The sequence below is a fragment of the Salvelinus namaycush genome, chromosome 8, assembly GCF_016432855.1.
Source record: "Salvelinus namaycush isolate Seneca chromosome 8, SaNama_1.0, whole genome shotgun sequence".
In the NCBI taxonomy this organism is placed as follows: Eukaryota; Metazoa; Chordata; class Actinopteri; order Salmoniformes; family Salmonidae; genus Salvelinus; species Salvelinus namaycush.
In genome coordinates, this window is record NC_052314.1 from 46,773,892 (window position 1) to 46,798,456 (window position 24,565).

The 24,565-nt window shown below is 42.2% G+C and overlaps 1 protein-coding gene across 1 annotated transcript; it reads left to right on the plus strand.

Moving 5' to 3' along the window:
* The first annotated feature begins 41 nt into the window (after positions 1-41).
* On the plus strand, positions 42-24,302 carry LOC120052160 (serine/threonine-protein kinase BRSK2-like). The gene is made up of 21 exons (XM_038998992.1): positions 42-129; positions 1,448-1,542; positions 2,079-2,164; positions 5,104-5,244; positions 8,333-8,449; positions 8,546-8,579; positions 8,703-8,771; positions 8,857-9,003; positions 9,286-9,317; positions 9,768-9,932; positions 10,538-10,635; positions 11,050-11,200; positions 13,914-13,973; positions 16,082-16,145; positions 17,092-17,183; positions 17,265-17,380; positions 21,934-21,982; positions 22,229-22,352; positions 22,578-22,788; positions 23,194-23,283; positions 23,363-24,302. The coding sequence occupies exons 1-21, from the start codon at positions 42-44 to the stop codon at positions 23,569-23,571; spliced, it is 2,238 nt and encodes a 745-aa protein (XP_038854920.1). The 3' UTR covers positions 23,572-24,302.
* The last annotated feature ends 263 nt before the right edge of the window (positions 24,303-24,565 follow it).

A 24,565-nucleotide genomic window follows, 5' to 3' on the forward strand; every position in this document is an offset into this window, starting at 1 on the left:
TCCTTATCATCATATAATTTCGCCTTCAACGCACGGACATCATGACAAGCAAGGAGCTGTCCGTAGGCCAGTCGGCCCAATACGTCGGGCCTTACCGGTTGGAGAAAACCCTTGGGAAGGGGCAGACAGGTAAGCATACTTGCACCGCTCCCTTTAAACGCATCATCACGCGAAAAAGCTGCTAATATTAGTGCATGGTAGATGAAAATAGTCATATCTATAGCTATTTATGTATATGGCTGAGAAATACAATTGGTCATCTAAAGAGTCCACTCTTTGTGCACCTGGACATTATGTCCTCAGTATTGATATTTGTGTGTATTTGATTGTATGTTCCAGTAGTGGTAGCAACTGACATGAATGGGCCAATATGTCCAATATTATTGATATTGACAAATATCTGTGATCAGTAATGTGAAGCATGCTGTCACAGGTTTTACATGTGTATAATGTTGCATGTAATATTATTGTGGGAGAAGTTGTATGTATGTGTCTGCTTGTTTGTGTATGTGTGTATGTCCTTTATGAATGAATGAATCCATGTGTTCTGAGGTGTGGATCTCATTGACAATGCAGTACAGTTGTGGACACAGTCAGGCAGATCTTGTTATCTTTTATCTCCTGGTGCTCTGAAGTCTAACTAACTCCAACATAAAGGGTGGTTTCCCGGTTCAGATTAAGCCTAGTCCAGGGCTTCATTCTCTATTGAAAGGGCTTTTTAGTCCAGGATTAGGTTTAATTTGTGTCTGGGAAACCGGACCTTTATATTGGAGTTAAATGACCCTCCACCATAGTAAAGTAGGCTACTAGACGGCGGAGACTGGACTAGCAGATTGAACTGATCTATTAAGGGCTGATGTACCAGTCCCAGATTAAGTCTATTCTCTATTCCTGGACTAAACAATACTTTCTCCACTGAGCATGCTTTTTAATCTAGGAGTAGACTTAATCCTGGTCTGGGAGTCTGGCCCTCGGTAGACTTTTTTAGACCTGTGTAATGTGACCAGCTTACTTGAATTTAAATCGATAGAGAAGACTGAAATTGCTTGGTTTATTATAGAGGTTTTGGTGAGTAAGTGGTAGACTTGTCGTATCAGATGTCAGTGCTGGAAACAGGCTGGTGTAGACTTAGTGGATTGAACTGGTTGAACTGTAAACAGATTGATGTAGACTGCAGTCGCTGAATTAGACCATTAGGTTCTGCATAGTCAAGTCAATATGGTATGGGTGAGGTCATGCTCCACCTGTGTCTCCTGTATGGTCTGGTTCTGGTTCACTTGTTATGAATGAGAATTGAGCTGTGTTGAAAATAAAGGTAACTAAAACAAACAAGACAAACTCAAAGCTTTTCTTTCTTTCTGCTCTATTTTGCTCTCTCTATCTCGGTCTTTGTCTCTCTCTATTTCTCTCACTCCCCCCATCTCCTCCTCCACCCTCTCTCTCCCAGGTTTGGTGAAGCTGGGAGTCCACTGTATTACGGGACAGAAGGTGGCCATAAAGATTGTGAACCGAGAGAAGCTGTCTGAGTCTGTCCTTATGAAGGTATGAACCCAGAGAAGCTGCCTGCGTCCCAAATGGCACCCTATTCCCTACATCATATGTTACTTCTGACCAGAGCATGGGCGCTGGTCAAAAGTAGTGCACTTTATAGGGAGTAAGGTGCAAATTGGGACTCAGACGCTCTCTGAGTCTGTCCTTCTGAAGGTCCAGTAGCCTACAGAGAGAGCCATGAGCCTGCTAATATGCATTTGTAGAAGCACATTATATAGACAGCCAGCGTGCTGTCGTTAATAATTAAGGTATTGATATACAATATATCATCAGCTTTTTATTCCTCTTTGGTTCTTCTTTGTATTCTACTTCTGGGTTATTTGAGGTGTGTATAGGCTATGCACCGTGTGTATAGGCTATGAACCGTGTGTATACAAACTCTCTGTCACATTCACTCACTGACACACTCTCGCTCGCTCTCTCTCTCCCTCTCTCTATCTCTTCCCCTCTTGCTCCTGCTATCTTTATCTCCTCGCTCTCTCTCTCTCTCTCTCTCCCTATCTCTTGCTCTCTTTCTCTATCTCCAGGTGGAGAGGGAGATAGCTATTCTAAAACTAATAGAGCACCCTCATGTGCTGAAGCTGCATGATGTTTATGAGAATAACAAGTACCTGTAAGTATATTATGCTCTTTTCTCACACACTCTTTCTCCCTCTCTTTCTGCCTGTCTCTTGTACTGTACTAAAACTCAATAATATACTGTGTGTATGTCTGTGTGTGTATGTGCGTAAGTGCGTGCATGCATGTACAGCTGAAGTCTGAAGTTTAGATACACTTAGGTTGGAGTCATTAAAACTCGTTTTTCAACCACTCCACAAATTTCTTGTTAACAAACTATAGTTTTGGCAAGTTGGTTAGGACATCTACTTTGTGCATGACACAAGTAATTTTACCAACAATTGTTTACAGACAGATTATTTCACTTATAATTCACTGTATCACAATTCCAGTGGTCAGAAGTTTACAGACACTAAGTTGACTGTGCCTTTAAACAGCTTGGAAAATTCCAGAAAAATATGTCATGGCTTTAGAAGCTTCTGATAGGCTAATTGACATAATTTGAGTCAATTGGAGGTGTACCTGTGGATGTATTTCAAGGCCTACCTTCAAACTCAGTGCCTCTTTGCTTGACATCATGGGAAAATCAAAAGAAATCAGACAAGATGTCAGAAAAAACTCCACAAGTCTGGTTCATCCTTGGGAGCAATTTCCAAACGCCTGAAGGTACCACGTTCATCTGTACAAACAATAGTACGCAAGTATAAACACCATGGGACCACGCAACCGTCATACCGCTAAGGAAGGAGATGCATTCTGTCTCCTATTGAGGAACATACTTTGGTGCAAAAAGTGCAAATCAATCCCAGAACAACAGCAAAGGACCTTGTGAAGATGCTGGAGGAAACGGGTACAAAGGTATCTATATAAACAGTAAAACGAGTCCTATATCGACATAACCTGAAAAGCCGCTCAGCAAGGAAGAAGCCACTGCTCCAAAACCGCCATGAAAAAGCCAGACTACGGTTTGCAACTGCACATGGGGAAAAAGATCATACTTTTTGGAGAAATGTCCTCTGGTTTGATGAAACAAAAATAGAACTGTTTGGCCATAATGACCATCGTTATGTTTGGAGGAAAAAGGGGGACGCTTGCAAGCCAAAGAACACCATCCCAACCGTGAAGCACAGGGGGTGGCAGCATCATGTTGTGGGGGTGCTTTGCTGCAGGAGGGACTGGTGCACTTCACAAACTAGATGGCATCATGTGGAAGGAAAATTATATGGATATATTGAAGCAACATCTCAAGGCATCAGTTCGGAAGTTAAAGCTTGGTCGCAAATGGGTCTTCCAAATGGACAATGACCCCAAGCATACTTCCAAAGTTGTAGCAAAATGGCTTAAGGACAACAAAGTCAAGGTATTGGAGTGGCCATCACAAAGCCCTGACCTCAATCCCATAGAAAATCTGTGTGCAGAACTGAAAAGGCATGTGCGAGCAAGGAGGCCTACAAACCTGACTCAGTTACACCAGCTCTGTCAGGAGGAATGAGCCAAAATTCACCCAACTTATTGTGGGAAGCTTGTGGAAGGCTACCCGAAACGTTTGACCCTTCTTTTGGCTTGGGGGCAGTATTTTGACATCTGGATGAGAAGCGTGCCCAAAGTAAACTGCCTGTTACTCAGGTCCAGAAGCTCGGATATGCATATAATTGGTATGTTTGGATAGAAAACACTCTAAGATTGCAGTTCCTATGGCTTCCACTAGACGTCAACAGTCTTTAGACATTGTTTCAGGCTTGTTTTCTGAAAAATGAAGAAGAATGAGACCTTTCTGTCAGTGGACTGTAGAATCATGCAGTGCTGGTTTGCGCGCATGACCAAGTGCTCGCCCTTTGTTGTTTTTCCTTTCTATTGAAGATGCTATTGTCCAGTTGAAATATTATCGATTATTTAGACAATTGACAACCTGAGGATTAATTATTAACATCTTTTGACATGTTTCGACAAACTTTACCGGTACTATGAGGATGTATTCGTCTGCATGTTTTGACCGCCTTTGAGCCAGTTGATTACTGAACAAAACGCGCCAACAAACTGAGTTTTTGGGATATAAAGAGGGACTTTATCGAACAAAACAAACATGTATTGTGTAGCTGGGACTCTTGTGACTGCAACCAGATGAAGATCTTCAAAGGTAAGTGATTCATTTTATTGCTATTTCTGACTGTCGTGACTCCTCTATTTGGTTGGAAAATGTTTATGCTTTTGTAAGCGGGGCGCTGTCCTCAGATAATCGCATGGTATGCTTTCGCCGTAAAGCCTTTTTGAAATCTGACAAAGTGGCTGGATTAACAAGAAGTTAATCTTTAAACCGATGTGTAACACTTGTATTTTTATGAATGTTTGTTATGACTATTTCTGTATTTTGAATTTGGTGCTCTGCAATTTCACCGGATGGTGTCGAGATGGGTCGCTAGCGGACTGCCTGCGCCAGAAAGGTTAAACAATTTAAAGGCAATGCTACCAAATACTAATTGAGTGTATGTAAACTTCTGACCCACTGGGAATGTGATGAAAGAAATACATGCTGAAATAAATTATTCTCTCTACTATTATTCTGACATTTCACATTCTTAAAATAAAGTGGAGATCCTAACGGACCTAAGACAGGGAATTTTTATGAGGATTAAATGTCAGGAATTGTGAAACTGAGTTTAAATGTATTTGGCTAAGGTGTACGTAAACTTCCGAATTCAACTGTATGTGTGTGCGCGCATGATTGTGTGTGAGTGATAATTGGTGCTGTACTGAAAGTGTGAGCATATGAACAGGCCTATACAGGACTATGTTCAAGCATGTACACATCAGAGTGCATGAGTGTATGTATGAGCATGTACAGTGGGTATATAGTTTGTTATTATGATATGCTTGAACATACAGCATTTGATCCCTCCCTCCCTCCCTGTCATTCTCTCTCCCACTTCCTTCAATCACCCCCCCACTTTTTTCTATCCCTACCTACCTCCCTCCCTCCCTATCCCCCTCTCCCAGGTATCTGGTGTTGGAGCATGTCTCAGGAGGAGAGTTATTTGACTACCTGGTGAAGAAGGGCAGACTGACACCTAAAGAGGCCAGGAAGTTCTTCAGACAGATCATCTCAGCGCTTGACTTCTGCCACAGCCACTCTATATGGTCAGACACTACAGCATATACTGTGTACAGCAATATATACACAGCCACTCGATGGTCAGACACTACAGCAATGCAGTATATACAGCAATATACTTTATATAACGATTAACACTGAGTATACCAAACATTAGGAACACCTTTCTTATTGAGTTGCACCTCCCTCAGAACCGCCTCAATTCGTATGGGCATGGACTCTGCAAGGTGTCAAAAGCGTTCGACAGGGATGTTGGCCCATGTTGACTCCAATGCTTCCCACAGTTGCGTCGAGTTGGCTGGATGTCCTTTGGGTGGTGAACCATTCATGATTCACAGGGGGAACTGTTGAGCGTGAAAACCCCAGAAAGGCTTTCCAGGTCTTGAAACACTCAAACCAGGGCGCTTGGCACCTACTACCATACCCCGTTCAAAAGCGCTTAAATCTTGTCTTGCCCATTCACCCTCTGAATGGCACATCTACACAATCCATGTCTCAGTTGTCTCAATACTTAAAAATCCTTCTTGTCTCCCCTGTCTCCCCATATACACTGATTGAAGTGGGTTTAACAAGTGAGATCAATAAGGGATCATAGCTTTCACCTGGATTCAACTGATAAGTCAGTGTATACAAAGCCACTCTATATGGTCAGAGCCATATACACTGCTCAAAAAAATAAAGGGAACACTAAAATAACACATCCTAGATCTGAATGAATGAAATATTCTTATTAAATACTTTTTTCTTTACATAGTTGAATGTGCTGACAACAAAATCACACAAAAATTATCAATGGAAATCAAATCAAATTTATCAACCCATGGAAGTCTGGATTTGGAGTCACACTCAAAATTAAAGTGGAAAACCACACTACAGGCTGATCCAACTTTGATGTAATGTCCTTAAAACAAGTCAAAATGAGGCTCAGTAGTGTGTGTGGCCTCCACGTGCCTGTATGACCTCCCTACAACGCCTGGGCATGCTCCTGATGAGGTGGCGGATGGTCTCCTGAGGGATCTCCTCCCAGACCTGGACTAAAGCATCCGCCAACTCCTGGACAGTCTGTGGTGCAACGTGGCGTTGGTAGATGGAGCGAGACATGATGTCCCAGATGTGCTCAATTGGATTCAGGTCTGGGGAACAGGCGGGCCAGTCCATAGCATCAATGCCTTCCTCTTGCAGGAACTGCTGACACACTCCAGCCACATGAGGTCTAGCATTGTCTTGCATTAGGAGGAACCCAGGGCCAACCGCACCAGCATATGGTCTCACAAGGGGTCTGAGGATCTCATCTCGGTACCTAATGGCAGTCAGGCTTCCTCTGGCGAGCACATGGAGGGCTGTGCGGCCCCCAAAGAAATGCCACCCCACACCATGACTGATCCACCGCCAAACCGGTCATGCTGGAGGATGTCGCAGGCAGCAGAACGTTCTCCACGGCGTCTCCAGACTCTGTCACGTCTGTCACATGTGCTCAGTGTGAACCTGCTTTCATCTGTGAAGAGCACAGGGCGCCAGTGGCGAATTTGCCAATCTTGGTGTTCTCTGGCAAATGCCAAACGTCCTGCACGGTGTTGGGTTGTAAGCACAACCCCCACCTGTGGACGTCGGGCCCTCATACCACCCTCATGGAGTCTGTTTCTGACCGTTTGAGCAGACACATGCACATTTGTGGCCTGCTGGAGGTCATTTTGCAGGGCTCTGGCAGTGCTCCTCCTTGCACAAAGGCGGAGGTAGCGGTCCTGCTGCTGGGTTGGTGCCCTCCTACGGCCTCCTCCACGTCTCCTGATGTACTGGCCTGTCTCCTGGTAGCGCCTCCATGCTCTGGACACTACGCTGACAGACACAGCAAACCTTCTTGCCACAGCTCGCATTGATGTGCCATCCTGGATGAGCTGCACTACCTGAGCCACTTGTGTGGGTTGTAGACTCCGTCTCATGCTACCACTAGAGTGAAAGCACCGCCAGCATTCAAAAGTGACCAAAACATCAGCCAGGAAGCATAGGAACTGAGAAGTGGTCTGTGGTCACCACCTGCAGAACCACTCCTTTATTGGGGGTGTCTTGCTAATTGCCTATAATTTCCACCTGTTGTCTATTCCATTTGCACAACAGCATGTGAAATTTATTGTCAATCAGTGTTGCTTCCTAAGTGGACAGGTTGATTTCACAGAAGTGTGATTGACTTGGAGTTACATTGTGTTGTTTAAGTGTTCCCTTTATTTTTTTGAGCAGTGTGTATATATATATATATGCAGTTGAAGTCGGAAGTTTACATACACTTAGGTTTGAGTCATTAAAACTCGTTTTTCAACCACTCCACAAATTTCTTGTTAACAAACTATAGTTTTGGCAAGTCGGTTAGGACATCTACTTTGTGCATGACACAAGTAATTTTACCAACAATTGTTTCCAGACAGATTATTTCACTTATAATTCACTGTATCACAATTCAGGTGGGTCAGAAGTTTACAGACACTAAGTTGACTGTGCCTTTAAACAGCTTGGAAATTTCCAGAAAAAGAAGCTTCTGATAGGCTAAGTGACATCATTTGAGTCAATCGGAGGTGTACCTGTGGATGTATTTCAAGGCCTACCTTCAAACTCAGTGCTTCTTTGCTTGACATCATGGGAAAATCAAAAGAAATCAGCCAAAACGTCAGAAAAAAAATTGTAGACCTCCACAAGTCTGGTTCATCCTTGGGAGCAATTTCCAAACGCCTGAAGGTACCACATTCATCTGTACAAACAATAGTACGCAAGTATAAACACCATGGGACCACACAGCCATCATACCGCTCAGGAAGGAGACGCATTCTGTATCCTAGAATATGAACGTACTTTGGTGGGAAAAGTGCAAATCAATCCCAGAACAACAGCAAAGGACCTTGTGAAGATGCTGGAGGAAACAGGTACAAAAGTATCTGTATCCACAGTAAAACGAGTCCTATATCGACATTTGGCTAAGGTGTATGTAAACTTCCGACTTCAACTGTATACACAGCCACAATTTTAAATCAATCTATTTAAAACTAGAGAGATTGAGAGGTAAAAAAAGAAGTGAAAGAAGAGAATAGACCTGTTTCTCTAACGTGTGTGTGTGTGTGTGTGTAGTCATAGAGACCTGAAGCCTGAGAACCTGCTCCTGGATGAGAAGAACAACATCCGCATAGCTGACTTCGGCATGGCCTCCCTACAGGTGGGGGACAGCCTGCTAGAGACCAGCTGTGGGTGAGTACTGTGTTCCTGCATGCGGGTGTCCTTAGTGATGTACAGTATGTTTATGAATGTTAAGAACGTTATTTTCTTTCTTCTGAATGATTTCAGATCTCCTCACTATGCATGTCCAGAAGTTATCAGGGTAAGTGTCTGTTGTTATTGTCAAGGTGCATGCACCTACAATATGTGTGTGTATATACTGTATGATTGAACAGTGAATATATTTTATTCTAAGTGAGTGTAGTGCCGTCTTCTTGTATTGCAGGGGGAGAAGTATGATGGTCGCAGGGCAGATGTATGGAGCTGTGGCGTTATCCTCTTTGCACTGCTGGTGGTAAGAACCTCTTCCTCTCTCTCCATCTTTCTTCCCCTCTGTCTCTCGCTCTGTAACTCCCCTTTCTCCTTTCCTGTGTGTGTAGGGAGCTCTACCCTTTGACCATGACAACCTGCGTCAGCTCCTTGAGAAGGTGAAGAGTGGGGTGTTCCACATGCCCCACTTCATCCCCCCAGACTGCCAGGCCCTGCTCAAAGGAATGATTGAGGTCAACCCTGACAAGAGACTCACGGTATGGGGGAGGAGAGGGGGATAGAGGGTGAGGATGGTGGAAGGGAGAGAGGAGAGGGAAGGGGATTATGGAGAGAGGGAGGATGATGATGGGGCGAAGGAGAGCCAGGCCCTGCTCAAAGGCATGATCGAGGTCAACCCTGACAGGAGACTCACGGTACAGGAGAGGGGAGGAGAGGGGGAAAAAAGGGTGGGGGGGAGAGACTCACGGTACTGACTAGATGTAGGAGTACTCTGTGTTCTGTTTAGGTAACTAACTGACTGTGTCTGTGTTCTCTTACAGCTAGAAGCAATACAAAAACACTCCTGGTATCTGTAAGTACACTCATCCCATTCTACTCTATTTTCTCTACTTTCTCACCCACAGCTGGTTTTCTCTGACACTAGGCAGGTAGCCTAGTGGTTAGAGCATTGGGCCAGTAACCGAAAGGTTGCTAGATCAAATCCCTGAGCTGACAAGGTAAAAATCTGTCGTTCTGCCCCTGAACAAGGCGGTTAACCTACTCTTCCTAGGCAGTCATTGTAAATAAGAATTTGTTCTTAACTGACTTGCCTAGTTAAATAAAGGTTAAATTTAAAAAACTTATCATTGTCTTCTCTCTGAATAGAAGAATAAAAGAAACAGTCAGTTGAGTTGCTTGTGTATGTGACCTTGTTCACGGAACTCTTCACTCATCTGTACTCTCTCCCCTCCATTTGTCTTTCTATCTCGATCTCTCTTTTCACACTATCTCTTTCCCCCTTTCCATATTTCTCCCTTGTCAGTGGTGGTCGTAACGAGCCGTGTCCGGAGCAGCCTCCTCCCAGGCGTGTGTGTGTGAAGAGGATTGTGTCGCTGACAGAGCTGGACCCCGATGTACTGGACAGCATGCACTCTCTGGGCTGCTTCAGAGACCGGGGAAAACTGACCCAGGACCTGCAGTGTGAGGAGTGAGTACTGTCTTGGATGCTTTTAGAGACTGGGGAAAGCTGACCCGGGACCTGCGATGAGTGTCCCTTGATGTGGCCCCTGTAGTGTCACCATTCACTGGTTACTGTGGAAACGAACTATTGATCTCTCTCTTAGTGTCTCTGGCACCTCTTTATTAGAAGTAGGAATAGGATAAAGTAAAGGTAATCTGACCTTTGGAAATAGGACTTTGTGGAGTGTTTGGACAGGGTCCTTCCTCTTCCTCTTTTTAATCTCTCTCTCTCTCTCTTGACTGACTGACTGACCAATATAATCTGCTTTTTTGGCACGTCAAATGTTACATCACTCTGGCAAAGCATAAACATGACCAAAGATATTAACAATGGCTCTTTCTCCTTCTACTGTTGTCCCTCCAACTCTCACATTCACATTATGCTCTAGTTCTGAGTGAACTATTCATGCTGTAACTATACTACTACAACTGTTTCGTTATTGTTAATAAAACAATTATATTCTGGTCAGATATTAACCCTAGATATCGCAACACTCTTTTTCAATCCCTGAATGTCTCTTACGATCTCTCGCTCTCTCTCTCTCTCTCTTGCTCTCTCTCTCGTTTTCCAAGAGACAACCAGGAGAAGATGATCTACTACCTCCTCTTGGACAGGAAAGAGCGTTACCCCAGCTGTGAGGACGAAGACCTGCCGCCCAGGAACGATATAGGTTAGAAAGAAAACCTTTAGACAACATTAGAAAACCTTTAGACAACATATATTAGAAAGGAACAACATTCCTAACCTACACTTATTGGACACTCTGATTACCCCGAAGTGTCCACCGTGTGCTCTGAACACTCCCAGAAACATTCTATTCATATTCTATTCTAACATAACATTCTAAGAAATAATTTGAAACATTCTATTTCTAGCCAACTCGGACTTACTGATAGGTATCTGTGAAGCTAGCAACAATAAGCAACATCTGGCGATTCTGTTTCAAAATAAAAGAGCTGCAAGTAAACTTCAAAATAATTGTCCTGTGACAAAATTGTACAACAAATTCATAAGTTAGAGGTGCTTTAACCTTTCTGTGTACCTCTGAGACCTGGATTCTAACCGTTCTAAGGTCTCCCAGCAGATCCCCCTAGGAAACGGGTGGACTCTCCCATGCTGACCCGTCATGGCCGGTGCCGGCCGGAGAGGAAGAGTCTGGAGGTGCTGAGTGTGACGGAGCAGGGCTCCCCCACACCCACGCGCAGGGCGCTAGACACCTCCGCACACAGCCAGAGGTTAGACATAGATACACTACCGGTCAAAAGTTTTAGAACACCTACTCATTCAAGGGTTTTTCTTTATTTTTACTATTTTCTATGTTGTAGAATAATAGTGAAGACATCAAAACTATTCTTCAAATAGCCACCCTTTGCCTTGATGACAGCTTTGCACATTCTTGGTGTTCTCTCAACCAGCTTCATGAGGAATGCATTTCAATTAAAAGGTGTGCCTTTATTAAAAGTTAATTTGTGGAATTTCTTTCCTTAATACATTTGAGCCAATCAGTTGTGTTGTGACAAGGTAAGGGGGGGTATACAGAAGATGCCCCTATTTGGTAAAAATACCAAGTCCATATTATGGAAAGAACAGCTCAAATAAGCAAAGAGAAACGACAGTCCATTACTTTAAGACATGAAGGTCAGTCAATATGGACATTTTCAAGAACTTTGAACCTTCAAGTGAAGTCGCAAATACCATCAAGCGCTATGATGAAACCGGCTCCCATGAGGACCGCCACAGGAATGTAAAGACCCAGAGTTACCTCTGCTGCAGAGGATAAATTCATGAGTTACCTGCCTCAGAAATTGCAGCCCAAATAAATGCTTTACAGAGTTCAAGTAACAGACACATCTCAACATCAACTGTTCAGAGGAGACTGTGTGAAGCAAGCCTTCATGGTCGGATTGTGGGAAAGAAATCACTACTAAAGGACACCATTAACAAGAGACTTGATGGGCCAAGAAACACGAGCAATGGACATTAGCAACGGACCAGTGAAAATTTGTCCTTTAGTCTGGAGTCCAAATTGGAGATTTTTGGTTCCAACCGCCGTGTCTTTGTGAGACGAGGTGTGGGTGAACGGATGATCTCCGCATGTGTATTTCCCACCGTAAGCATGGAGGAGGTGTTATGGTGTAGGGGTGCTTTGCCGTTAACACTGTCTGATTTATTTTGAATTCAAAGCACACTTAACCAGCATGGCTACCTCAGCATTCTGCAGCGATACGCCATCCCATCTGGTTTGTGCTTAGTGGGAGTATCATTTGTTTTTCAACAGGACAATGACCCAACACAGTGAAGGAAAAGCAGCCAACAAGTGCTCAGCATAGGTAGGGACTCCTTCAAAACTGTTAGAAAAGCATTCCAAGTGAAGCTGGTTAAGAGCATGCCAAGAGTGTGCAAAGCTGTCAAAGGCAAAGGGTGGCTATTTGAAGAACCTCACATACAGGTCGCACATAAAGACACACATGCACACCATATATACAGTGTTGTGAAAATATATTTGCCCCCTTCCTGATTTCTTATTTTTTTGCACATTTGTCACACTGATGTTTCAGATCATCAAACAAATTGTAATATTACACAAAGATAACCCAAGTAAACACAAAATGCAGTTAAGTGATAGCTTTTTTCCCTTAATAAAATTATCCGAACCTTCATGGCCCTATATGACAAAGTAATTGCCCCCCCTTGTTTAATCATGAATTTAATGTGGTTAATCACGTTTTTTGGAAAGCTGAGTTCAATTTCACTAGCCACACCCAAGCCTGATTACTGCCAGACCTGTTGAATCAATAAATCACTTAAATAGAACCTGTCTGATAAAGTGAAGTAGGCCAAAAGATCTCAAAAAGCAAGACATCATGCTGTGATCCAAAGAAATTCAGGAACAGATGAGAAACAAAGTAATTGACATCTATCAGTCTGGAAAGGGTTACAAAGCCATTTCTAAAGCTTTGGGACTCAAGCGAACCGCGGTGAGAGCCATTATCCACAAATGGAGAAAATGGTGAATCGTCCCAGGAGTGGCCGGCCTACCAAAATCTCCCCAAAAGCGCAGCGATGACTCATCCAAGAGGTCACGAAAGAACCCACAACATCATCTAAAGAACTGCAGGCCTCACTTGCCTCAGTTAAGGTCAGTGTTCATGACTCAACCATAAGAAAGAGACTGGGCAAAAACGGCATCCACTGCAGTTCCAAGGCGAAAACCACTGCTGACCAAAAATAACAAAGGTCGTCTGTACAAAAATATACTGATATTACAGGTATGGTATTTTATAAATTCTTCAGTAGAACCACCTCAATAATAATCAGGTAGTGTAAATGTGTGTCCATTTGTAAAAGAGTTGGTCAAGCATGATAAGATCAGTTGGCCAAGCGTGACTTACCCTGGGACTGCTGAGAGGACTTGATGAGAGCCCTGTTGAAGCTCCACTGACTGAACGAGACCTGGAGGACAAAAATCCTAGTCTCACTTTTGGCAAAAAACATCTTGATGAACTTTTTGGAAAATATTCTGTGGATTGATGAGACAAAAGTTGAACTTTTTGGAAGGTGTGCACCACAGGTGTGTAACGGGACGTTACATCTGGCGTAAAAGTAACACAGCATTTCAGAAAAAGAACATCATACCAACAGTCAAATATGGTGGTGGTAGTGTGAATGTCTGGGGCTGCTTTGCTGTTTCAGGACCTGGATGACTTTCTGTGATTGATGGAACCATGAATTCTGCTCTATACCAAAAAATCCTGAAGGAGAATGTCCGGCCATCAGTTTGTGACCTCAAGCTGAAGTACACTTGGGTTCTGCAGCAGGACAATGATCCAAAACACACCAGCAAGTCCATCTCCTGAATGGCTTTAAAAAACAAAATGAAGGTTTTGGAGTGGCCTAGTCAAAGTCCGGACTTGAATCCGATTGAGATGCTGTGGCGTGACCTTAAAGGCGGGCTCATGCTCGAAAACCCTCCAATGTGGCTGAATTAAAACAATTCTGCAAAGAAGAGTGGGCCAAAATTCCTCCACAGCGATGTGAAAGACTCATTGCCAATTATCGCAAACGCTTGATTGCAGTTGTTGCTGCTGAGGGTGGCACAACCAGTTATTAGGTTTAGGGGGCAATTACTTTTTCACATAGAGTTCGGATAGCTTTTTTCACTTAATAAATAAAATCATCACTTAACCCAAGTAAACACAAAATGCAGTGATCTTTGTAATATTTAAATTTGTTTGATCTGAAACATTTAAGTGTGACAAATGTGCAAAGAAATCAGGAAGGGGGCAAATACTTTTTCACAGCACTGTGTGTGTGTATATATATATATATATATATATATACACACATGCTTTGTGTAGTCTGTTAGTGGACCATACTATGTGGTACTGTACCAATGTTGTCATGGAAAAAAACATAATTTCACATGTGAAAGTTCCACATAATTTCACATGTGAAAGTTCCACATGATTTCACATGCAAAATTCTATTTCACATGTGAAACCATGTGGTTTTGGAACACTTCGTGATATTTCACGAAGTTTCACATGTGAATTTTCACGTGATGACCTGCAAACAAAAAGTTAATAGGATGTCACAAAATTGCTGCAGTGGTTTCCACACTTGATTACATTGTGTATGGTTATTTATACAGTAATTATTTTTCAACAGGTCCTCAACTAGGATTTGTATTCACGATCCCGTGGGTCACAGTATTACAATCTTCCTGTTACACCACCATGTCTGTGTCAATGACTGATTTCACATGTATTCCTACACTTTGGACTTAAAAGTAAATCTCAGCTTTGTATAATACAGTCAAGAAAAACGATTATATTTATATTCAGTAGTAACATTAAAACAGAATAATATGCCCCACCAACATTAGACAACTATACAGAAAACTCTCAAATTGCTGAAAAAAGTAAATTATATCAATGATGAGAGAATAGTCAGATTAAATGATAACTAAAATAGCAGTGCAGATGACACTCGTTTTCTATATGCAGAAATGTATTATAGGTAATGCATGTGTATGTGACTTCTTAGACTGCTACAGACTCTGTGGTGCAGTAGCAAGATCAGCGTAATCCAGAGGTTGTGAGTTCAAATCGAATCTTGGGTCATATTGAAAAGTCAGTACTAAGTGAACATGTCAAATGTAAGCATATTGTCATTGATGAAAGATTTGTGACCTTTTTTTTATAACAAGTCACAGGCCGGCTCATAGCCTGTGACAAAAATGAGGGGACACGAATAACAGGTATAGGCCAATCAAAAAGGTTCTTTATTCTAAACCAAAACTATTAACTTTAAACAAAGAATGAGGTGTGGAAGTATCATAATGTAGGGTGTATGTAAAGTGCAGGGATGCGTGAATCTGTGTGTGTGAATATGACAGAGTGAAAACTATGTAACACTACAAAGGAACAAACAAAACAGGATCATACCTGGAGGAGCAGAGAGAGAGACAAAGTGATTAGTGAAGCAGTTTAAATACCCTGAGCCCAGGTGGCTCCAATCACTAACGACCCTCTGCCTGCAGGGGGAACCGCCCCTGCAATGCAGAAGGGCCGTGACACACATTTTAGCTCAACAACCTACCACTTACCTTAAAACCCCCATACCATTTATTTACTTCCCTTTAAAAAAAAATGTGAAGGTGAAATTGAGCTGACATTTTTACATGGATAAAATAAGAGGCGCATTAGGTCAGTTCTTCACATGTATTCAATATAGAGTTCACATGCTAACACCACCCTTTCACATGTGAGAAGAGTAAAATGTTTTCACCTCACATGTGAATTGCAGATTCAGATGTGAAAAACAAATTTGCACTTTCATATGTAAACAGTTCACTTGTGAAAATCAAATCAAACTCCCATATGTGGAATTGCATTTTCACACGTGGAAAAACTTTAACGTGAAAATCGAATTTGCACTTTCACATGTGGAAAACTTTGAAATGTTGTGATGTGTAGTTTCATTTTATCACGTTGCCACATGTTATCTCATTAACTTCACATAAGATCACGTGAAATTCATGTGGTTTTTCCATAAGGGAGACTATGCTATGTGTTACTGTACCAGTGTTCTCTGATACTAGGATTTTTGTCCTCCAGGTCTCGTTCAGTCAGTGGCGCTTCAACAGGGCTCTCATCAAGTCCTCTCAGCAGTCCCAGGGTAAGTCTATGCTTGACCAACTCTTTTACAAATGGACACATTTACACTACCTGATTATTATTGAGGTGGTTCTACTGAAGAATTTATAAAACACCATACCTGTAATATCAGTATATTTTTGTACAGACTACCTTTTGTTCATGTTGAAATGTGCTACTGCACATCTACACTACTGTGATTTGATTGTGTTTCTCTGTACTGAAGTGTAATTGTAACTGTTCTTCTGAGACTGTCCATCACCCTCATACTGTCCCATTCTGAGCCATTACCCATAACAGACACTCACACACACCAATAGTAAGGGCCTAGAGGAACACTAGAGACACACACACATACACATTCCAAATAGAGGCACACAAGAGAAGAGGCACACACTGATAAGATCACATATTAGCCCTCAAATTGAAAGGGTCTCTGGACCTTTATTCAAAATGGATGCTATTAAATTTACATAAGATGAATAACAGAATATTCATTTGATAAATCCCTACAATTAGAAATGTAAGTACAATCAGAAGTCTATAGTATATTCATAAATCATAACTCATGACCATTGCTCTCTTCATATTTCCTTCCCTCCTTCCTTCCTCTCCATCCCTCTGTCCTTTCTCTTCCCACGCATCAGAGCCCAGTTTTCACTTTCAGCCAATCAGAAGTCACCTCCGCCTCCACCACCCACTCCAAAGACCCCAAACCAGGAAATGCCACCACTCCCCGGCCGTCACAACGGACGACCGTGCCTGACCCCAAAACCCAGACTCTGCCCTCCAAAGGGCTCTCCGATCGCCCTCACCTCCAGTCCATGAAGTCACTACCTCTCCAAACTCCCCCCTCTCTGTCCCCCTCACCCATCCTCTCCCCCATCCCTCGCTTCTTTTTCCCCGCCCCCTCCGTCTTTAAGTCGGTCACTAAGAACGTCTATCCTAACTTTGCCCCTGTGCCACAGGTCACCCCTCAGGGGTCTCCACTCCCCACCCCCCTGGGAACCCCCGTCCACCACCCCCAGCACCCCCCGCCCACCCCTCCCTCCTCCTCCTCGTCCTCCTCCTCCTCGCGGGCGGAGGGAGGCGGCGGGGGTGTGGGCGGGGGCGGATCCCTCTCCCTAACCCCGCCCTCCAGCCCTGGAGGCAGCGGGGGGATGGCCGCCAGTAGCTCCGCCCACTGGAGGACACGCCTCAACTCCTTTAAGAACAACCTGCTGGGATCGCCACGCTTCCACCGACGCAAACTGCAGGGTGAGAGAGAGAGGGGGGGGGGAGTGTGTGCAAGCTGTAGTATGAGAGTGGGACGGGTTATTGGCAAACTGCACGGGGAGAGGTCAATTCTATTTCAATTCAGAAATTTGGCAATTCAATGTATTTCATTTCATTTGGACTCAAAACAGATTTGGGCCAAACCTTGATATCTAAAGTAAATTATATGATATAAACAATTATATGCATTGTGATTCATATTTTCAATCAAATCAATTAGTTACAGTGCAGTATACCTAACAATACACACAAATCCCCAAAATAAAAAAAAATATTTCAGAACGAGCAATGAATATAAATATTTAAGTATATAGTGGTGTGTATGGACAGTATATGAATAGGAAAGGTGTGTACATCAGTAGTTAGTGTCTTCAGAAAGTATTCATATCCCTTGACTTATTCCACATTTTGTTGTTACAGCCTGAATTCAAAATGTATTAAATGTATTTATTTGTGCACTCATCTACCAATAATAACACATACTGACAAAGTGAAAAAGTCTTTTAGACATTTTTTTCAATTCAATTTAAAATAACTATTCACACCCATGAGTGTTAGAATCACCTTTGGCAGTGATTACAAGTGAGTCTTTCTGGGTAAGTCTCTAAATAGCTTTGCACACCTGGATTGTACAACATTTGTCTATCATTATTTTCTAAATTCTTCGAGCTCTGTCCAATTAATTGTTGATCATTGCTAGACAACCATTTTCAAGTCTTGCCATAGATTTTCAAGCAGATTTAAGTCAAAACTGTAACTCGCCCACTCAAGAACATTCACGGTCTTTTTGGTAAGCAACTCCAGTTTAGATTTGGCCTTGTGTTTTATGTTATTGTCCTTCTGAAAGGTGAATTCATCTCCCAGTGTCTGGTGGAAAGCAGACTGAACTAGGTTCTCACCTGTGCTTAGTGCCATTCAGTTTCTTTTTTTTATCCTGAAAAACTCTCCAGTCCTTAATGATTACAAGCATACCCATAACATGATGCAGCCACCAATTTGCTTGAAAATATGGAGTGGTACTCAGTAATGTGTTATATTGGATTTGTCCCAAACAACACTTTTTGTAGTATTACTTTAGTTCTTTGTTGCAAATATTTTGGAATTTAAAAAAAATTCTGTACAGGCTTCAATTAGGTTAGTATTGTGTAGTAACTACAACGTTGTTCATCCATCCCCAGTTTTCTCCTATCACAGCCATTAACCTGTCTAGGATGAGTGTGCCGCTAGCGGCACTCCCCCCCCCCCCCACTGAAAAACCAGTGCCGCGAAATTCAAAAAAAATATTTTTTTAAAATATTTAACTTTCACACATTAAAGTCCAATACAGCTAATGAAAGACACAGATCTTGTGAATCCAGTCAACATGTCCGATTTTTAAAATGTTTTACAGGGAAGACACAATATGTAAAGATGTACATCTATTACCTAAAAACACATTAGCATAATCCACCATCTTTTATTTGTCCACCAACACCAGTAGCCATCACCAATTCGGCTAAACTAAGATATTTATAGCCCCTAACCAACAAAAAAACTCATTAGATGACAGTCTGATAACATATTTATGGTATGGGATAGGTTTTGTTAGAAAAAAGTGCATATTTCAGGTAGATGGCATAGGTTACAATTGCACCCACCGTCACAAATGGAATAGAAAAACTACTTAGAGCAACGTGTTTACCTACTTACTAATCATCAAACATTTCGTAAAAATACACAGCATACACGAATCGAAAGACACAGATCCTGTGAATACAGACAATATTTCAGATTTTCTAAGTGTCTTACAGCGAAAACACAATAAATCGTTATATTAGCATAGCACATACCACATAGCAGCCCAGCATTGATTCTAGCCAAAGTGAGCGATAAAAGTCAACATCGCCAAAAGATATTAATTTTTTCACTAACCTTCTCAGAATTCTTCCGATGACACTCCTGTAACATCACATTACAACATGCATATACAGTTTGATCGCAAATGTGGATATTTAGCCACCAAAATCGTGGTTATACAATGAGAAAAGTAGCCGAGCTGGTCAGAAAATGTCCTTGCGCCACTTAGACAGTGATCTACTCTTATACATAAATACTCATAAACGTGACTAAAAAATATAGGGTGGACAGGGATTGATAGACAATTTAATTCTTAATACAATTGCGTTATTACATTTTTTAATTTATCCTTACTTTTCAATACAGTTTGCGCCAAGCGAAGCTACGTCAAAAAACATGGCGTCCTAAGCCACTAAAATGTTTCGACAGAAACACGATTTATCATAATAAAAATGTCCTACCTTGAGCTGTTCTTCCATCAGTATCTTGGGCAAAGGATCCTTTCTTGGGAGAAATCGTCTTTTGGTGGAAAGCTGTCCTCTTGCCATGTGGAAATGCCAACTGCGTTCGGGATGAACTGAAAAGCGTGCCCAACTATTCACATCGTTGCAAAAATAAATGTCCCAAAATCGCACTAAACGGATATAAATTGCTATAAAACGCTTTAAATTAACTACCTTATGATGTTTTTAACTCCCATAACGAGTAGAAACATGACCCGAGTAATATTACCCCCTTCACTAATGCTTGGAAAAGGTGCGGGCCGGTGTCCTCTAGGCGCATGACGCAGCTCCAAAAGAATGACTAGCTTCAGGGTTTTTTCATTTGTAGGGCCTGTGAACGCGCAATCGACCCCATTGGAATCGTCATCACGTAAAGGCATCCAGGGGAAGACGTAAGAAGTGTCCGTATAGTCATAGCAAAATCAGTGCCCTTTTAACTGACTTCAGAACAGTGGCCAACATTTCTGAAATCTGAATCCATGTCAGGGAAATTGCTGTAGAATGGGCTCTGTTCCACTTAGAGACAAAATTTCAACTCCTATAGAAACTATAGACTGTTTTCTATCCAATAATAATAATAATATGCATATTGTACGATCAAGGATTTTGTGGGAAGCCGTTTAAAAAAAGTACCCAATTAGCATAAATAGCCTAAACAGCGCCCTCATCCCCAACAGGTTAAACTCTAACTGTTTTAAAGTCACCATTGGCCTCATGGTGAAATCCCCTAAGTGATTTCCTTCATATCTTTCAATTGAGTAAGGAATGATGCCTGTATCTTTGTAGTCAATCGGTGTATTGATACACCATCCAAAGTGTAATTAATAATTTCACCATGCTCAAAGGAATATTCTATGTCTGCTTTTTTTTAACCCATCTACCAATAGGTGCCCTTTGTGAGGCTTGGGAAACATCCCTGGTCTTTGGTTGAATCTGTGTTTGAAATTCACTGCTCGACTGAAGAAGGTCCTTCAGTCGAGCAGTGAATTTCAAACACAGATTCAACCAAAGACCAGGGATGTATCTGTATGTGTAGGGTACAGAGATGAGGTAGTCATTCAAAAATCATGTTAAACACTGTTGTTGCACACAGAGTGAGTCATTGCAACTTATTATGTGAGTTAAGCACATTTTTACTCCTGAACTTATTTATATCAGGTATGAAGGTGAGACCCAGATGCAGACAATGGCGAATTAACAATGGTTTAATAATCCAACAGGGGCAGGCAATAGACAGGTCAAGGCTGGCAGGGGTTAGTAAACCAGAGGTGGGGCAACGGTACCGTACGGCAGACAGGCTCAGGGTAGGCAGAGGTCAATAATCCAGAGGTGGGGCAAAGGTACAGGTCGGCAGGCAGGCTCAGGGGTCAGGCAGGCGGGCTCAGAGTCAGGACAGGCAAGGGTCAAAACCAGGATGGTGAGAAAAAGAGACTGGGAAAAACAGGAGGTGAGAACAAACGCACTGTTTGACTTGACAAACAAGACGAACTGGCAACAGACAAACAGAGAACACAGGTATAAATACACAGTGGATAATGGGGAAGATGGGCGACACCTGGAGGGGGGTGGAGACCATCACAAAGACAAGTGTAACATCAGTGTGTGTGAAAATTTATGCTTGCCAAAAGGAAGGGGTTGATTCCTTGAGTCAAGACATTTCAGCTTTTAATTTTGTATTCATTTGTAAAAATGTCTAAACATAATTTAACTTTGACACTACGGGGTATTGTGTGTAGGCCAGTAAAAAAAATAGATATTTAATCCATTTTAAATTCAAGCTGTAATACAACAAAATGTGGAAAAAGTCAAGGGGTGTGAATACTTTCTGAAAGCACTGTATATAGGATGAGCCAGGACAGTAAATACATATGAATTGTGTAAAACAGTATGTAAACATTATTACTAGTATGTGCATATTCTGTTCTCAAAGTAGCCACAGTCTCTTCTACCATTGCAGAAGGACCGTAGTGTACTGTACGGTGCTCAAATTAATTAGACAGATTAGTCATTTAAATCAATGAAACTGAACCTCATCAAGTGGTGTTATCAAGTTCTACTTCCCCCTCTCCACTCCACTCTACTCTCTCCCTCCCCACCCTCTCTCTTTCTCCTTATTTTTCTATCTTTCCCTCTATATATAAACTCCCCCATCTCTCCTTTCTTTCTCTCCATCTCTCTCCTTTTGTTCTCCTGTAGTTCCAACACCGGAGGACATGTCCAGTCTAACTCCAGAATCAAGCCCAGAGTAAGTAGATAATCCTAGACATACACAGTTAGTCTATCTATATCCATCAGAATGACTGTTCTGCCTGTCATGTAAAATGCTATCTGCTAGCCTGTAGCACGTTTCTATGCTGCATGTTTAGGTAACACTTTAAATCAACTTCCTTGAATAAGACATTATACATGCTTATAAAAGCACCTCTATTTAACATTTGAAATGTAGATTCTTAAAAAATATTACTATATGACTGTTGCTTCTGACTGGCAGGCTGGCCAAGAAGTCGTGGTTTGGGAACTTCATCAGCCTGGAAAAGGAGGAACAGATATTTGTTGTCATTAGAGACAAACCGCTTAGTTCCATCAAAGCTGATATAGTCCATGCCTTCTTGTCGGTGAGTATCTCTGTCTATCCGAAAATCCTCACTCATTCTTCCTCTCTATCTCTCTCTGACAACACTCTCCTCTCCTCTGTACCTTCCCCTACTCGGTTTCAGTGAAAGGCCTGTACAGCCATGATACAAAGATACACAACCCCATTCATAAAACATGAACACATAAACATAGATGGAACGCTTGTAAAGCTGTTTCCAATGCTGTGTTACATTACATCTGTCCAGATCCCGTCCCTGAGTCACAGCGTCGTCTCCCAGACCAGCTTCAGAGCAGAGTATAAGTCCTCTGGTGGCCCCTCCGTCTTCCAGAAGCCTGTTAAGTTCCAGGTGGACATTGCCTTCTCTGAGGGAGAGAGGGACAGAGAAAGGGAACGAGCCGAGAGGGAAGGAAAGAGGGAAAATGGCATCTACAGTGTGACTTTCACCCTCATATCAGGTAGTGGTTCCCAAACTTGTTTGTGTTACAGTAAGGCTTTTTTCAAGTGTTCTTGCAACCAACCAAGGGGCAAATCCTAACTTTCACTTAAGACGTATTGTCACTTAGTTATGCATTTGATTTCAATGGGAGTAGGATTTTCAAGTGAAAATGTGACTTAAGCGGAAGGTATGATTTGCTTGAAGTTACAGTTTAATTTAGTCTATGATACATTTATTGGCAAAAATGTGTAATCAGTGTTTGGTAACTAATGTTTGGCATGATTTTATCCTATATAATATATCCCCAACATATACCACAAAACTGTCAAGACGGTTAACAGAACTCATTATACATATAGGTAATTAATCTAAAATATTGATGCGGAGCAGTGTATACCTTGACTGAGTGTTTCTTTCTCCTTAGGTCCAAGTCGCAGGTTCAAGAGAGTGGTGGAAACGATTCAAGCCCAGCTACTTAGTACTCATGATCAGCCATCTGTGCAGGCACTGGCTGGTGGGTCCCCTCACACACACACACTATTTATATCTCTGTCTTCATCAAAGTCATGTTTTTTTTATATTTTTCTCCCCAGATGAGAAGAATGGGCAGCTGACCTCGCGTCCGCCCAGCACCCCGACCCGGCAAAACTCCCGACGTTCGGAAGGAGGCGGGGACCGGGGCGAGAGGTGTGAGCGTGGTGACGCAGGGATAGGGGGTAGTGGGAGTGTGCTTCAGAGGAGGGGCTCGGGCAAAGACAAGACCAGACTCCTTTCCTCCAACGGGACACAGTCCCAGCCCTGAGGGAACATTCTGGAAACAGACATCAACAGGATAGGGCAGATAGACAGAGATGACACTAGAGGACAACAAAGACAAACCCCTTCAGACTACCACCATCACCACTACCACCGTCACATCTACCAAACCACCTGACCCACAATCATCATAACAAACCACTTCTTCAACCTGAAATGGGCCCAACAAGATAGTTGGCCACCAAGATAGAAGAAAGAAAAGAGCAGACGAGAGGAAAACGCAGTGTCACTCAGATTTGCTTCAGAACAGAAGCCAAGATCAGAAAAATGTCTAATTGTATGTTTGAAGTACAACACATCATGCAGCTGTCAACAACAATATGTAGCCAGTAAAATAAGCGGGCAGACTTATATGGGGAATGGCAGGCTCTGAATGGTTAAAGGCTAAATTGATATTTTTTTGGTAAGTTATCCGGTCTACAACCAATAAGATGAAAACCATTGTGGAAATTCCGAAATAATATCAACAATTATAACAGTGTTTCCCAGTTGACGTGGATCCACTTTTAAGTTTTACTTAACATCGCTTTTTGGGTCAGTGAGTGAAATATTACGGGTCAAGGAAACAGGTTGGGTCCTTTCACTGGATTCTCATTAACGATAAGTTACGAGAACAGAAACATGGTAGAATTTAAGATAATGATGAGGAAGACTGCATCAAAATCAGAATGAAGCGTCCAAATGCATCTTTACATCCAAGTAGCTCCAAAGATGTCAATACAGCTATTTGAACAAAATAAAGACAAATATCTGTTTTTCTCTATAACTAAGCACCACAATTGTATGATTCCTAAAATGCAATTGAAACAAACTTATGAAAACCATCTTGCCTTTAAATGAGGATTAAGCAACAGATATCTCTACAGATATCACCCAAGTTGAAGAAAAATAAGACAAGGCATGGAAGAAAGTCTCAACGCCCCCACTACAACTGACATCTGGAATATGTAGAGATTTCAAACAGATAATGGAACGATACA